This window comes from Perca fluviatilis, chromosome 21 (genome assembly GCF_010015445.1).
Source record: "Perca fluviatilis chromosome 21, GENO_Pfluv_1.0, whole genome shotgun sequence".
Classification (NCBI taxonomy): domain Eukaryota; kingdom Metazoa; phylum Chordata; class Actinopteri; order Perciformes; family Percidae; genus Perca; species Perca fluviatilis.
This window is the reverse complement of record NC_053132.1, coordinates 18064439-18079398: the sequence shown is the minus strand read 5'-3', so window position 1 is coordinate 18079398 and position 14960 is coordinate 18064439. Positions and strand designations below refer to the sequence as shown.

General features: G+C 40.6%; 1 protein-coding gene across 1 annotated transcript in view; it reads right to left on the bottom strand.

The window, feature by feature from the left end:
• The window catches only part of wdr90 (WD repeat domain 90), a 26525-nt gene extending 14060 nt beyond the window's left edge, over positions 1 to 12465 (bottom strand). The window contains exons 1-21 of the mRNA XM_039789143.1: positions 12147 to 12465; positions 11917 to 12008; positions 11337 to 11513; positions 10392 to 10530; positions 6850 to 7020; positions 6280 to 6406; positions 5701 to 5768; positions 5336 to 5448; positions 4954 to 5190; positions 4699 to 4761; positions 4520 to 4588; positions 4318 to 4428; positions 4008 to 4153; positions 3790 to 3847; positions 3251 to 3369; positions 2551 to 2712; positions 2286 to 2416; positions 2076 to 2192; positions 1231 to 1466; positions 507 to 643; positions 1 to 79 (exon numbers count right to left, since the gene is read on the bottom strand). The exon at positions 1 to 79 is cut by the window's left edge and continues 52 nt beyond it. Of these exons, the coding sequence (XP_039645077.1) occupies positions 1 to 79; positions 507 to 643; positions 1231 to 1466; positions 2076 to 2192; positions 2286 to 2416; positions 2551 to 2712; positions 3251 to 3369; positions 3790 to 3847; positions 4008 to 4153; positions 4318 to 4428; positions 4520 to 4588; positions 4699 to 4761; positions 4954 to 5190; positions 5336 to 5448; positions 5701 to 5768; positions 6280 to 6406; positions 6850 to 7020; positions 10392 to 10530; positions 11337 to 11513; positions 11917 to 12008; positions 12147 to 12159 (2565 nt within the window). The 5' untranslated portion in view covers positions 12160 to 12465. The remainder of the gene's footprint in view (positions 80 to 506; positions 644 to 1230; positions 1467 to 2075; positions 2193 to 2285; positions 2417 to 2550; positions 2713 to 3250; positions 3370 to 3789; positions 3848 to 4007; positions 4154 to 4317; positions 4429 to 4519; positions 4589 to 4698; positions 4762 to 4953; positions 5191 to 5335; positions 5449 to 5700; positions 5769 to 6279; positions 6407 to 6849; positions 7021 to 10391; positions 10531 to 11336; positions 11514 to 11916; positions 12009 to 12146) is intronic.
• Between the last annotated feature and the right edge of the window lie 2495 nt (positions 12466 to 14960).

Genomic DNA, 14960 nt, shown 5'->3' with positions numbered 1-14960 from the left:
AGAGCCCTGAGAGTCAGCACTGTACATGAACTCCCCATCCGGAGAGAAGACAAGACCCACCACTTCACCTCTGTGCTGCCTATAATATTTATATATATATACACACACATATATGTTAATACAAACAAACACGCAGATATTTTTCATTTGAAAGTGCAGTCACAGCTGCATGTGTTATCTTTATTCAATTGTAAATGTGTGACTTTACCATAAGTGCTAAAGTAGGTTTACTATTCCAGGCAGTTACTTTACAGACTAGTGTATTTTGGACCTTGTATATGTGTAGCAACATGTCACATCATAATCAGTATATTGTGCCTCTAACAGCTGGCCCACAGCTGAGACATGGCTGAGCTGGGAAGAATTGTATCTAGCAGTATTTCCCAGTAATTTGACACTCCTTGACATATCATACAATAGCATATAGTAATTGGGACCATGCAAGCTTTTGGTATCCAAAATAAAGAACTGCAGTTGCTGGAGCTTCCACGTTAGTTTAGACGTACTTGTGTTCAGCCAGCAGCTTGGCACTGGAGATGTTAAAGACTCTGACGATGCCGGAGCTGAAGCCACAAGAGAAGACCTGCTCGCTGGGATGGAAGGCCACCGAACAGGGGCTGTCCTCTGACACAAAATCATACAACTAAGCACAGGAGACAACAGACATTTAGTTAAACAGTAAATAAGCCAATGGTAAACCAATGATAACAAAGGCAGTGTCAATTTCTATAATTTAAAAAGATATCATTAGTGGAGTGCCTTCAAATCTGTAGAAAGAAAACTTTTCTGTTACTCAAAGTTATTTAAATAAGTTACTGCCAATATTTTGCTTTGTGGTTTAGTTTACCACTTGGGAGTCAGGACTCGGGAGTGTATAGTATTTCTACTATATATATAGTTTTGCCAAAGCAAATTACCGTAACAATTATTTTCCTTTTTCTAAAGCACAAAACAGTCTAACAGGGAACAAAAGCAGAGCCTTGCATGTCTTTGCTTCAACAGAGAAAGAACAACTGACAAAAAAGAAAAGACAAAAAGCCACATTGAATGCCAATGTCAATTTTTTTTTTTAAGTGTGATTGTGTAGACATACCATAAACCTGTCAGGTTCAACAAATTGAAAGACATGGTGAATATTTATTAACAAAGCATTCAAATAGTAGGATCTGATTATTATAAAGAGGCAAAACAAAACAAGCTGGAAAACACATTAATGTGGTATTGATTAACCTGATGCAAGGAATCCATATTCCAAATGCGCACTGTGCCATCTGAAGAGGCTGTTGTGAGATGGCGACGGATGCCATCCACACTGAAGCCGAGCACAGTGTCTGTATGTGACCTCATCAGCGTGTTGTAACCTCGGCTGCTCACATGAAGGAAACCCAGGTTACCGGTAGAGGTGGCTGCCAGGACCTGAAGGCTGTCTGATGAGACTGACACCAGGCTCACAGGTCCCTCATGCTCTGGAAAACAATGGCATGTGTCTGAGTTATTCTCCAAATAGATTGTTTGGTCTGTGTGAGGATGTGAGGCTGCACATACGCATCTCATATTCATGGACATGAATGTCAGTACGCAAATGTGATGATGGCCAAAAGCAAATAATCCATATTTGCTGAATCCAATACTGTGGTTCCACTTCAGTAACTCTCAGACAGACATTAAAAGTTAATGTTTAAACATAAATTGTGTTTACGGTTTTCATGTTTCAAGAAGTATAACATTGCTGCCCTCTGCAGAGGTGAATTATAATTTGTTGTTAATGATCATGCTACAGCTGTTCCTGTGAGTCAGTCAACCAGTGATAATCGTATGCCGGCAAGCGATGTGTGATATAACTGGGCTTACTCTGTTAATTGTGATACATGGTGAGAATTTAAACATGGTGTGAAACTCCTAACTTCCAGTTTTCTGTTTTTTAAACTGAGTTAATTGGCACTGACAATCAACAACCTGAATAACCCTTCCCCTGCATACTAGAAAATGACGATCTAGACATACATGAACTAAAGATTATATCACTCTCTGTGGAGTGGGAGTGAACTGTTAGTTTGCCAATATTATGTGCCTACCAGCCTCCAGGAAGACGGCAGAAAAATCAAGGGGCCAGAGCCGCAGGAAGCCATCTTCAGAGCCCGTGGCACAAAATGATGAGGACACACTGATGCTGTTGATGGCAATGCTTGGACCTGGGAGACACAGACACCAAATTATGTCCTCAAGGCTCTTTAATAAAGCTTTTTTCCCCTCTACCCAAACCAGCTTTAAACTACTTAACACACCTGTGTTAAAAGTCCATTTCTCCCTGTGATTTGCATGCTGCTGCTGTGCAGGCAACAGCCTCCTGACATTTCTAATAACAACTCTGCTGTAGTCAATCTCAAAGATATAGCCGCTCCGACTGCTGGCAAATCTATGGAAAGACAGTCAGAGAGGGAAAATAGAAATCTTTTAATATTCATGTTTTCAGTGGATTTGGTTTAAATTCATACTTCTTCTAATGCTACGTAAACATGGATGGTTTTAGTGACTGGTTTGGTTACTCACAGTGTTCGATCATCAAGATGCTGGTTGGAAGAGTTTCCCTCCTCAAAGGCCACATCGGTGAAGTCCAGTGAGTGGTATTCCCCCAGGTTGACTGGACAGGAGCGCAGCGTCCCATTCCTCACTCGCCACAGGCGAATATTGTCGCGGCCACATGACACCATCCTGAACCAGCCCACTCACAGATTAACCAATGCTCTCAAGAGTTATAATTTACTGACAAGTCAGCACAAGGCCTATTTCTTTCCTGCTCCTGCAGCTAGAACCTTTTCACCTTCCCCACTCTCACCAAAACATCTTCACCTTCCTGCACTAAGAGCACCCGACACAGGAAGCGTGAGAGTGGATGGGAATCGGTCATGACACATCTGCAGGATAAACAGAACTCTGCAGAACTCCTCATTCCATAAGGAATGTGTGGGGAAATAAACTATCTTCTATCCTATATTTGCTGCAGACCTCTAACAAGACATGATACAGTATACATGGAGGTGTAGATCATTGACTGTCGACATTATTAGACAAAACAAAACAGATGCACCAGAGTCATCAACAATTACTCTTTTCAGGTCAACAGATGGATGGACATACATATGCACAAAAATCTTTCCCAAATATGCAAACATGCGCTGTTGACTAAAAAAAGAAAAAAGAAAAAATCTAAAACACAACCAAAAATACAAACCCAGAGAAGGTAGGGTACCTTGTATCATCAAAGAAGGCAACCTTCATGGTGTGGATGTCCACATCTGTGTGTGCTTTGGCTAAGATGGTCACCTCTCCAGCTTTACTAACGTTCATAGTGTTCCACACCACCACCATCTATGAAAGGTTGAATTAGGACGACAAACAGACAGTCAGCTCGCAGCTTTGCTGAGTCATAAAGTCAAATAAAGGGAGCAATTTAAAGCATGTTGTATCGAATTATATCAGCCTAAGAGCCTAAGGGTTAGCATTTTTTCATCTGGATCTAATGATACCCATGGCTCTCTTTACAGATTCTGATTGCAGATAATGCTACAATTATTACCTTTGTACTAGTGGTGGGCGGATCGATCCAAATATCGATACTTTAGTTTTAGTTTCTCTCCAGTATGCACTGCTGCAATTTCATATACTGGCCCTGTATTTACTTGGTATCGGATCGATACCAAATTTTGCAGCATCGCACACCACTACTTTATACACAGATTAGAAATCTAAGCCCTTGATTTTTTATGTGGGAACATTTGTGGCACTTACTGTTTTACTATGGCTGTCTTTACCCACTCCACAGAGAATACCTCCACCGTATGAGAAGCTTGGGGAAAAAAAACAGAATAAAAATAGACAAAATTAGTGTGAGTGAGCAGTGTTCAACATAAGCTTAGACCTCATTGTTTAATGTATAATATAAAGGCTTATTTTAATCTTAAAATAGCTGTGTGTGCGTGGGTGCATGTGTATAAGCAGTTGGTTACCTAAGAGATGATAATGAATGGGCATGAATCCTAAACATGGCCAGACAGTTTCCTTTGTGGTAGTTCCACACTCGAACTACACTGTGGTTGCCAGTTTGCGCTGAGGCCAGCAGTGTTGTGTTGCCATTAAAAGCCAGTGCAGACACCTATGGTGAAAACACATGGACAGATGTTACAAAAACACTGGAAAATCCTCTCTCTTCACAAAATCCAACTGCATTAGAAGGCCAAGATATGGGGCGAATCACCAAAGCACCTTATTTAGGATGCTGCCAGAATCAGAATCAGCAACACATCACAGCTAATTTACCTTATCAGTGTGGCCGATGAAGAATCTCTGCTGGTTAGACGATATCTTCATAGAGACGATAATGGCGTGACACGGATACACCACTGCATCACCCGATTTGCTCCACAGGGCCTACAGTGTAACAAAGTACAGCTGTTAAATCTCCATCAGCCTTTGATTTAATGCATTTTATTTGTGACCTTCAAAATCACAAGGACCATACACATTTGGTTGTGGCTCCTCCAAAGCCAATGATTCGATTGAGTCTGAGAATCGGGTCTGGGAGCAGCTTCTAACAAGGAGAGAAGAAAAAGTAAAAGGCAAAGATTTGTAATGAGCTCTCAAACCAATGATGTCACCGCAGCTGCTTTCATTTCACTCTTTACTGTCCTCGTCTCTCACCTGCTGTCTGGTTTCTTTGGACGATGACAGATGGAAAGGATGTGGAACTGGAGTGCAAATATACTGGAGTGGGAATATAACAAGATCAACAGTGTTTCCAATGCTGCCACAAAACTGTACAAAGGCATCATGGAGTCAAAAGGACATGCACTGAACATGATGTACAAAAAGAGAGAGGTACAGTATGTGGTATATAAGTTTTCTTGTGCTTTTAAGTTTGGGTAAATGTACAATCTAGTCAATATGGAGCTTCACCTCTTCTTCACTTTCCTCCCCATGTTTGCTGAAGCCGTCCTCAGGATGAACGTGCACATGTACTCCCCCGTCACTGGCATCCCAGAGAGACCTAGGTGTAAACTGCTGTGAGCTGGAGCATGTTGACTCCTGCTGATGCTGGTCATCATTACGGCAAAGCCAGTCATCATTCTGGTAAGTGGAAACTACACCTAGCTCTGGTATGTTGGTCACCACAGGGGTTTGATTCCTCGGGAGCTGAGGAGACAGAAGGAGAGAACTGAATAAGAAAAGAAAAATCTTCCTAGAAAACTGTACAATATAAAGGCTTAAGCTCAACCATCTGCTATGTTTATACAGTTTGGAATCAAAGAGACTCGATTTGAATGCACTTCAGTCTTACTGATTTTTGAGTGGTGATCTGCTGGATCAGGGACACACGGTCTTGAACTGGTTTGCTGAGGTTGACACACCGAGGTTCCTGTCTAATCGGGCTTCTCTGGCTAGAGACACAACCTGGGAAAAGAAAGGAATATGAAAGTCAGTCATCTACATACCAGCTCTGATCCCACGTTTTTTGTCTGGTAATAGTGATTTCTCTGAAAGTTCCAATGGCTCTTATTGATTTTGATGAACAAATAATGAAAACTATTTAACAAGTAAGAGCAGAAGGGAAGAAATGATACATGGCTAATTTGTAAAAGTAAAAATTGGAGTATGGCATAATAAGAGTATGGCATGGACATAAAAAATAATTACTGTACTTACTAGACTCGGGCCTGGGATTGCCTTTTTGAATGGAGTCAAAGGGTAACTTTGTTCCCTCTGAGGGAAACCTGTTGGGGTAGGACAAGATGAGGGACTACATAGCAGTACACTGTGACAAAAGTGTAGTTTTCTTAAATTAATAACAATATAGACTGTAGATCTTATTTTATACAACTGGTGTTTTGAGGAAATAAATCTGTCATACGCAACTACTTGTAGTGTCTCTGTATTATTATCTCTGTTAAAGGTGCACTGATTGGCGGCGTGGGGGCTTCCTGTAGCGCACATAATAGCCACATATAGAGGTTTACTCCTCCGACCTGCGGCCCTTTGCTGCATGCCTTTTCCCTCCCCCTTTCAAGTCTAAACTGTCCTATACAACTAAAGGCCTAAAAGAAAAACTGATACAATCATTAATCATGCTGTTAGTGTTTCACTAGTTACCCAACTGGGGATAAAAACAACAAAACACTTCCAAACAATATGGCCCCAGAAATGACAAAAAAGAAAAAGTTCAGGGTAGATTTTGCTACACAATTTCAGTGATGCACATTCTGTTCCCTGGTGAGGTTACAGTACCTGATATAATCATAGAGATCATGCCAGGAGCCTCCCTTGGGCACAGGATATGACATGTCTCTGGGTATAGGACCTGTTCCCTGAGAAGAAGCCAGACCCATCAGCTTGGCTTCACTGAAGGAAACTCCTGTTGAAAGAGATAATTGCACGTTTGCAAGTAAAGATGTCATAAATAAATACTAAGAGGACACTATGTAGTTTATTCAGACATCTGAGAATGCAGTGTGATACGGGATAATAGGTATGTGAAGAAAATATTTTTCCTCCAAAAAGGATTTAAAGTGCTCTGAAAATATTCTCAGTATTTTAATGTATTTGACTAAGGTAGTTTTGAATTGAGTGGTTTAAAGGTTGACAGAGTTCTTTGATGCTTTAATAATGAAGCCATAATTTTAACTGAAAAGCACTGCCGACAACCTTTCTATATTAAAGTGCCCTTCAAAGAAGAGCACTTGGCATTTATCTTAATATCCACATGACATTAACCCAAACTCATAGAAAACCACCAGTGATATTCACATATTGAGATGAAGCGTGCCTATATACAGTAATATGTCTTCTGAGTCTCACCTGGATCTAGCAGCAGGTCGCTGGTAAACATGTTTTTCACCGCCATGTTGGCACAAAGCTTAATGCTCTTTAGTTGACTGTAGCAGCGGTTGAGGTAGACCGAGAGTGTGTACTGCAGATCCAGCATCAGACAGGTCCAACGAACCAAAGTGGGAGCTGGACCCACCAAACCTGGACCACATAGACATGCAAGATTATTTTATATACAATACTTTTAAAACAAATGCATACGAACCATGGCTCATATATTATCCTACTACTATAATTGGAGAGCGGTAAGGTTTGTCCGTTTGTGTGTCCTTGCATATGTTGAGAACCGTTCATCCGGCCTACTTCATACTTGGCAGTGTATTGCTGGGGACCAAAGGACGTGCCGTATCGAATTTGGTCCAATATGTTCAATTTTAATAAACTTTAAAGTGCTCCTATTATGCTCATTTTCAGGTTCATAATTGTATTTAGAGGTTGTACCAGAAAAGGTTTATGTGGTTTCATTTTCAAAAAACACTATTTTTGTTGTACTGCACATTGCTGCAGCTCCTCTTTTCACCCTGTGTGTTGAGCTCTCTGTTTTAGCTAAGGAGTGAGGCATCACACTTCTGTTCCATCTTTGTTGGGAGTCGCACATGCGCAGTAGCTAGGCACTACTAGCTAGTCAGTTGCAGAGTATAAGGGCGTGCCATGCTAGCAGCTAGGTGAGCATTATAACGTGTGTTACAAAGTGACGCACGTTCGTCACAGAAGTAAAGGCTGGACTACAATAGAGCTGTTTGGAGCAGTTTGTGAACAGAGTTTTCTCTGGAAGAGGGTAAGTCCCTTTGGGGTGGACTTTGGGCTTTTTCACTTTGTAAACCTATAACATGCACAAAAAGATATATTACACAATAAAGGAAAGGGAAAAAGCCAAAAAGAATAATATGATAAATAAACCATAAGGGGCAGCTCTGTGCAGCAGCAGAGGCGGGGCTTCATGCCTACGTGGACTAAGTTTAGCATGTCGTCAGCAGCGGGCTACAGCTACTTTATAACCCGGTACTTAATATGTCAAAGCAAGCGACTAAATACACCTATTTGGAAATGAATACCTCAGCTGAGTGTGTTTCTAACCATGAATTCTGGATATACTAACATTAGAGCCAAACTCTTCTTCACTTCCCTGGAGGTAACGAGCATCAGCAGATATCCTACAGGAACAGCGCCACTCTGCAACTCAAAAGTGCAAGTTTGCGAACTAACTCATACTAATAAAAAATTTTATAACTCCGCTGACCTTATTTCACCAGTGTTTCTGACCGCAAATAGCTGCGACTTGGGTGTTTTCCAGGGGCGGATTTAGTAAATTGGGGGCCCCAGGAAAACTCCATCTTGCTTTACTTTAAACCCTTACTGTAACTGGGAATGTTGGTATTGGCAGTGGTCGAAGAAGTACTACTCAAAGCTTTTTTCTGAAGTAAAACTAATAAATATTCATAGTAAAACTATTAATACAGTACAGGTCCTGCATTCAAAAGTTGTCCTAAAGTAAAGAGTGAAAGAAATTGATGATAATTATTATTACGTACTTCACTTTACTTTATGTCTGTTCAAGGTGGAGCTTTTAATATAATGCTGGATTTTTTAAATGAATAATAATGCATCATATTTTAATGGTTATATTTTGTGAGTAAAATCTGAATCTGCAACGTAACCAGTAACTAGTTCAATTCAATTCTGCTTTATTGGGATGAACAAAGAAAACATGTTGTTGCCAAAGTAGCTACTTTTTCAGTCAGGTAAAGGTAGTAGTACAATGTTGTACAAGATATTAGATAGGCCTACATTGCTGCACAAAAAAAATTTGGTCGCTGCGTCCTCATTTGACGCTCCAAAATCGAAATCTGCTGTCTAACCAAATAGTTTTATCTCCATTTAAACATGCAAAACTTTTGTCTTTTCAGTCGCATGAAACCACCAGCAACCACAGTAGGAATCATTGTAGCCTCGCTTCAGATGAGTTTGACATTGAGTTCAGCTCACATGAAGAGTAATGGAATAAGGCAGAAGAGACAAACTCAGCTTGATCTTGTATTTTTAGAGTTCAATGAACATAAAATGACAGCCTCCATACAATAATTAATAATAATTAAAGGCAATATAAGGCACACAACATTTTGGCCCACAATTTGGCCTTCCTCAGGTGGCCACCAGGCCAAATTGTGGGCCAAAACGTTGTGTGCCTTATTTGCACCATTAAAGTATTTTTTCTGAGCATTAAGCTGTTGTGCGGACTTTACCTTCTTTGAACATTCACTTTTTTGTCCTGCAACAGCAACTACATGGATGTGCACAACATCGTCTTTTTTCACCATTAGTCAGCAGTGTCTATATGGTCTCTCCGTCCATTCATGGACATCGGAAAAACATTTTTCCGAGTGAAAACGTCATCATTCACATCACTTCCTGTGGGAATCAGAGGTGGGAAACTCAGGCTCGATTTGGCTAACCGAGTTTCCCAGTTGGTGACGCGTTGTTGACAACTGACGTTTGATGGAGGTGACTTTGGTTCACTGAACATATTTCAATGACAATAAACTGTTTATTGTGGACAAATGCCTCTGCCAACAAACATACACAGACATAACATGTTTCAAATTATTCATAAATAGGCCCATGTATAAAAACAACAACACCTTATCCGTGTCCTTTCCTATTCGTTGTCCTGCAGATAACACAAACAAACACCTGTCCATGTGCTGTTTCTATGCTCCTATAAGAAAACAGCAGCAAATCTTTTGTTATTGTGGCCTCCATGTTTTCACACACCTGATGCTCTAGGCTACGGCCAACCGTTGGTGGCAGTCATGCAACAAGTTGTTATGCCAAACCCCAATATAAACAGAAGAAGAAGAAGACGCATCCCGACTATGTGAACGCTGGCAGTCGGAAAAACAACATAATCACGGGGGCGGTCCCTGTTATTCCGAGGTGGCATGAACGCATTAACGCGCCATCTCTCTCTCTCTCACTCTCTCTCTCAAATGTTAACATCAGAGTAAACACAGAGGAAAAGGTGAAAATGTCCGTCAGCTATGACCTATGGCTACGATTCCCACTACGTGGACAAGCAAGACCATCTCTGTGCCCGCCTCCATCTCTACATCACATGGGGCACCGACTGCCCCTTCTCTGCTAGGCATCCATTGTGCAGGCATCGGGCAGTGAGCTGGCCTCCATGCCTGCTTCGATTGCCATTCAACCGGGTGACTCTTTCCTGTGTGCCGATCTGACGGCCACATTCTGCTTTATGATGAATCCCGCACAATTTTAAAGAGCTGATGGGATTACATTTCACTGAAATTGTACTGCGTATGATTTCATGTGACAAAAAGAAAATGGATGGATAGAAATAAAAATATTTGTATAGCTTATCATCATTCTCTACACTTCCAGATAATTTCTTCTGGCTTACTATCTGACTACTTCTAGCAGCACACATCTCAAGAAAATCTTCAAGTCCCCCTAGTCTACATAAGTAGGATTGCATGTGTGTGCATGTAATTTACCATGTCTTGCGGATTTGGCCGTGCTTTCATAGACTGAATCCTTTGCAGCGCCACACAGGAAAGGAAACTGAAGCCAGGTAGCTGTGGACTTGAACTCTTTGAACATGTTGGAAAAAGAGATACGGACCACCAGGCCCTCCTACACATCACAGCACACAGAGAGAGGGGGAAAGAAAATGTCTTCCTTTTTTCTTTTTTTTGCAATTGCAATCAATGACATACACCATAGTAACATTTATAGAAGATATGGTTTGAATAATGTACAACTAAGTCAATTACTGGAGTTTTCTTTTAATTGGTTGTTCTATAGTGCCTAAATCTACAGTACATAATATCTTCCACTGTCTGAACTGATCACACAATACAGAGTGTGACATGCTTTAAAGTACCTGATTCTGAGCTAAATCAATTGGATTTAGCTACATAAATTAGAACAAAGAACCCCAAAAAGTGCAAAGAGTACATAATTGGATGGTATTTAGCGTGAGATCATGTACCCACTTCAGAATTTTAATAACATTGAAATGCCAACGCATTAAAAAGGCATGCTTTGAAATGTCAAAGGATTACAAAGAAGGTTAATAAGGCAGTTGTGGATTAGTTTTCATATGGATTTCAAAATAAACTCCAGTCCCATGACTTGTTAAATGATAGATCGTTTCGATAGCATAGATATATCAATACACTCAATTTCATCACACATACTCAGTCAGGATCATTAGGTATACGTGCAGTTTAGTGTCCCAAATTCCCCGTAACGTAACCCCATTTATTCAGGTCCTATCCTCTGACCAATCGCTATCCTAACCTTAACCACTCAAGGTCAAATGCCTAACCCCAACCAATCGAGCTGCTTCGTAGGGCGGGTCTTGGCGTGGCCATACTGGAATTTGGGACACTAAACTGCACGCATACCGGATCATTAAACGAAAACAGGTCAGATACCTCCACAGAAACATCCAGGTGGACTACAAAGTATTTGCCAGGGGTGGGCCTGAAGAGAAGATAGAAGTAGCGACCTGTCAGCCCCAGAGACTGGTTGCTGTTTTTGGGTACCAGGATGTAGCTGTTGGCAGGAACAGGACCCCTGATTCTGAACACGGAACATTTCAGTCTCTTGTCCTAGGGGATTTCAGGGAAAGTGGACATAAAGTAAACTAACTTTGGTGGCAATACTTATTGTTAAAAGTGATAACAATAATCACACACATAATCAAAAAATAAACACATAATCAAATCAATCACTTGGATAGGCTTGAAAGGTTTGGCGAGGTCTAAGACAAAAGCTGTTGATTTAACCATACTATAACTAAGGTTATAGCAGATTTATGTGGCAGGATTGTTTTGAAAAGTTTTTTATGGAGGTTTTGCTGAGTGGTCACTAGCTGACATGGAATTCAAGCAAACCTACAAACTGAAACAAAACCTCCTTTCAAGCCTACAGCGGGTTGTGGTATTCGAAAGATAGTTTGGGGGAGGGTCAAGTAAAAATCACAAGTATAACGTTAGTGTGTAGCAAAGTTACCGTGTATGTTGACACATCCCCCTCTTTTGCCGACCTTTTCCAGTCTTCAACTCTGACGTGTTTGAATATGTTGACGTAAGGATGCTGCCAACCTGCGAAGTCAAAACAGGTTTCAGTGACTGTGAACAGCATTAACTGTCGTTTCAAAATATGGCTTCTATCTCACAGTCTTTGTTGTTGTTGTGTCATTTTATGTATTTATACCCAAAGACCTTAATTAAAAACTTTACCTTTGGAGGCCATTTCTAGCGAATATCGCAAATGGGAAATCCACCTGTTGATGTCTCAGTCTTGCTTGTTAAAACTCGAGCAGATAATGTTAGTGTACATTTAGAGATGTTAGCTAGCAAACAGACTGCTAAATGACCCGGCTCCTTCTCCGTTTCCCACAGACCAAAACGATAACATGCCGTTTCACATCATGATGAGATGCGAGGGCTTTTCCAGGTCAGCCATGTAACGTTACCGAGTCAACAAAAGTTGATTTGACAACAAGCGCTTAGCAGCAAATATCCTTCCCGCTCCAGCCTCCGCCGTTGCCAACGACAGCACGACGCTCATGACGTGATTGCGTTGCTTTCCCTGGCGCTTCTGGGTAATGAAGTTCACAGAGCAAAAAAAAAATAAATAAATAAAAAGAACACAAAGACAAACTGGCATTTTGGAATATGAGAGCAAAAGGCTATGAATAATCAAACAATATATGTTGTAAAGAAGACACTGCATATAGTTCTGGTGTAGTTACAGTTCAAAATTACAACCTTTTTCAGGACTTGAGTTTATATTGACTATACTGCTTTTGTTTAGCCTGTTCATTCTACCCATCAATTATATAAAGTGATGTAGCCTAGTGATTACCCCATACACTATTTTTCTTAGACAGAATTACCCATCCTGCAGTACTTACGTACCGCTTCCATCATCACATATTTAAAAAGTCAATGTAAACAAATATCCTTTTAATTTGTATACTCCATTAGTGCTAAGGGAGTCTCTTCATTTCATACTCTGGAATATTTGGCCTTAAGTGGAGTTCTGGCCGACACACCTGAGTGAACCTGGTGATAAACCCAAAACTAGCACCTAGACTGAGCGTCTACCCATTATCTTCACTACAATGAGTATCAACTAAAAGTATAAAAATTCCCCCAAATAATCAATTGATGACATGACTTGATGGAGCGGTCTGCATGGGCTGTAAAGGGCATGAATTGGCTCTTTTTCACATGATACTACTTCTCTTACTAGCACAGTGTTGCAAACAAAAACACGCTATTGGGCGTAAAAGAAGCAAATATCTTGAAACAACAATCGGGCATTGAAAGTTGAGAAATGGAGCCAGAAGTGGAAGTTCCTGACACTTCCTTTAAATACCTCCTTTGAACATTGTCAAAGTATACTTTGAGCCATGCATGTGGAATGCCATCAAAAAGTTACAATTGTCAACATGATCACTGACAGAGCTTGAAATAAAGATGGGTATAGAAAAGGCATGGATAAGTACTGCATTAGTGTTCCCATTGACAAACTGCTCGATATGGGTGTCAGTGTGCATTTATGTATTTTGAGGGTGTCACAAACCTGAATTAACATGATTACTAATTACAAAAACATGACGTGTGGTGAGTAAATAGTATCAGTGGTGTGTGGCGTGTATGGATGAGTAAGGAATGTATGGACACATGGTAACTGCAACTGAAGTGTCGAAATGAACCCAAATCCAGGAGATGTAGATCTAGAAGAGAGAGAGAGACAAACACAATGAAACATGGCATCTAGCTTTGATTGAGGCCTAGATTGAGGCCTACCCAGGTGTCAACCCGTTAGACAATTAACCCTCCCAAACTTCCAGCTCCTGCAGGAAACAGGCAGAAAAGGGGGGGGGATGTAACAGAGGGTAAGATCTTTGCACCAATCTGCATCAAATCCACTGCCATGCATAAAGCCCCAAGAGTCTGAACATTTTGGCAGATCAAATCCTTAAAACTTTTACAGATTATAAATACAGCACTTGGATTCCACATCGTATCTGGAGAAGCTCCTGTAAACGGACATTCAGCCGCATGAGGACTAAACTCTTCAACTTAAACCAGGAGCAAAGAAACTGTAATTATCATCATCAGGAGCATTAGAAGTCTGTTGTTATAAACTGTCTCGGGCAGGTGTTCTGTGTGCTGACTGATAAGATGTGTGAGGATACATAGTGTTTTAAGGATGTCAAGCTCTGCAGCAAAGAGACAGCAGAAATTAGAGAGCATTACATGTCATTATAGCTGATACTTTTATCCAAAGCAACTTACAATTGCTACATATGTCAGAGGTCACACACCTCTGGAGCAACTAGGGATTAAGTGACTTGCTCACTAACACATTTATTGATGTATCACAGTGGGAATTGAACCCAGCACTCCCACCCCAACGGCATGTGTCATATCCACTGCGCCATCACCACCCTCATCCCAGAGCATACTGATCAGATTTGATTGATTGCTGTGTTTCTTCATGTCACGCTCACATCATACCCACATTGGCTTCTAAGACACAACTAACCATAACTGCCGATAAATGTTGTGTTATTTACACCTCTGACTCTAAAATAGGCATAAGACTACATCGTGAAAGGTGAAAGAAAGAAAACTGCCCAAAATATCCTGATTCATGTCCTTTTCACCCATGCTGTTAGCTGAGAAATCTCTCAATTATTGGATGGATTGCCATGAAATTCACAAAACATTTATGCTTTTGGTGACTCACAGATTTGTTTCCCCTCTAGCACTATCTGAAATGTGACATTTAGTTTTTCAGTGAAATGTTATACAGTTCAGGACTTTTCATGTTATCATCAGGTCAAAATTGGAATTTGCACAATATTTTAGTTTATGACCAAATACAATGCAAAACTAAAGACATTCCCATCAGTCTACATTGTGTTTACTGATAAAAGGCACATGTTAGCATGTAACGCTAAATTAAGATGGTTAACATGTTACAGTACATGCATGTTAGCATTGTCATTTGAGTAAGATAGCATGCCGACGTTATCA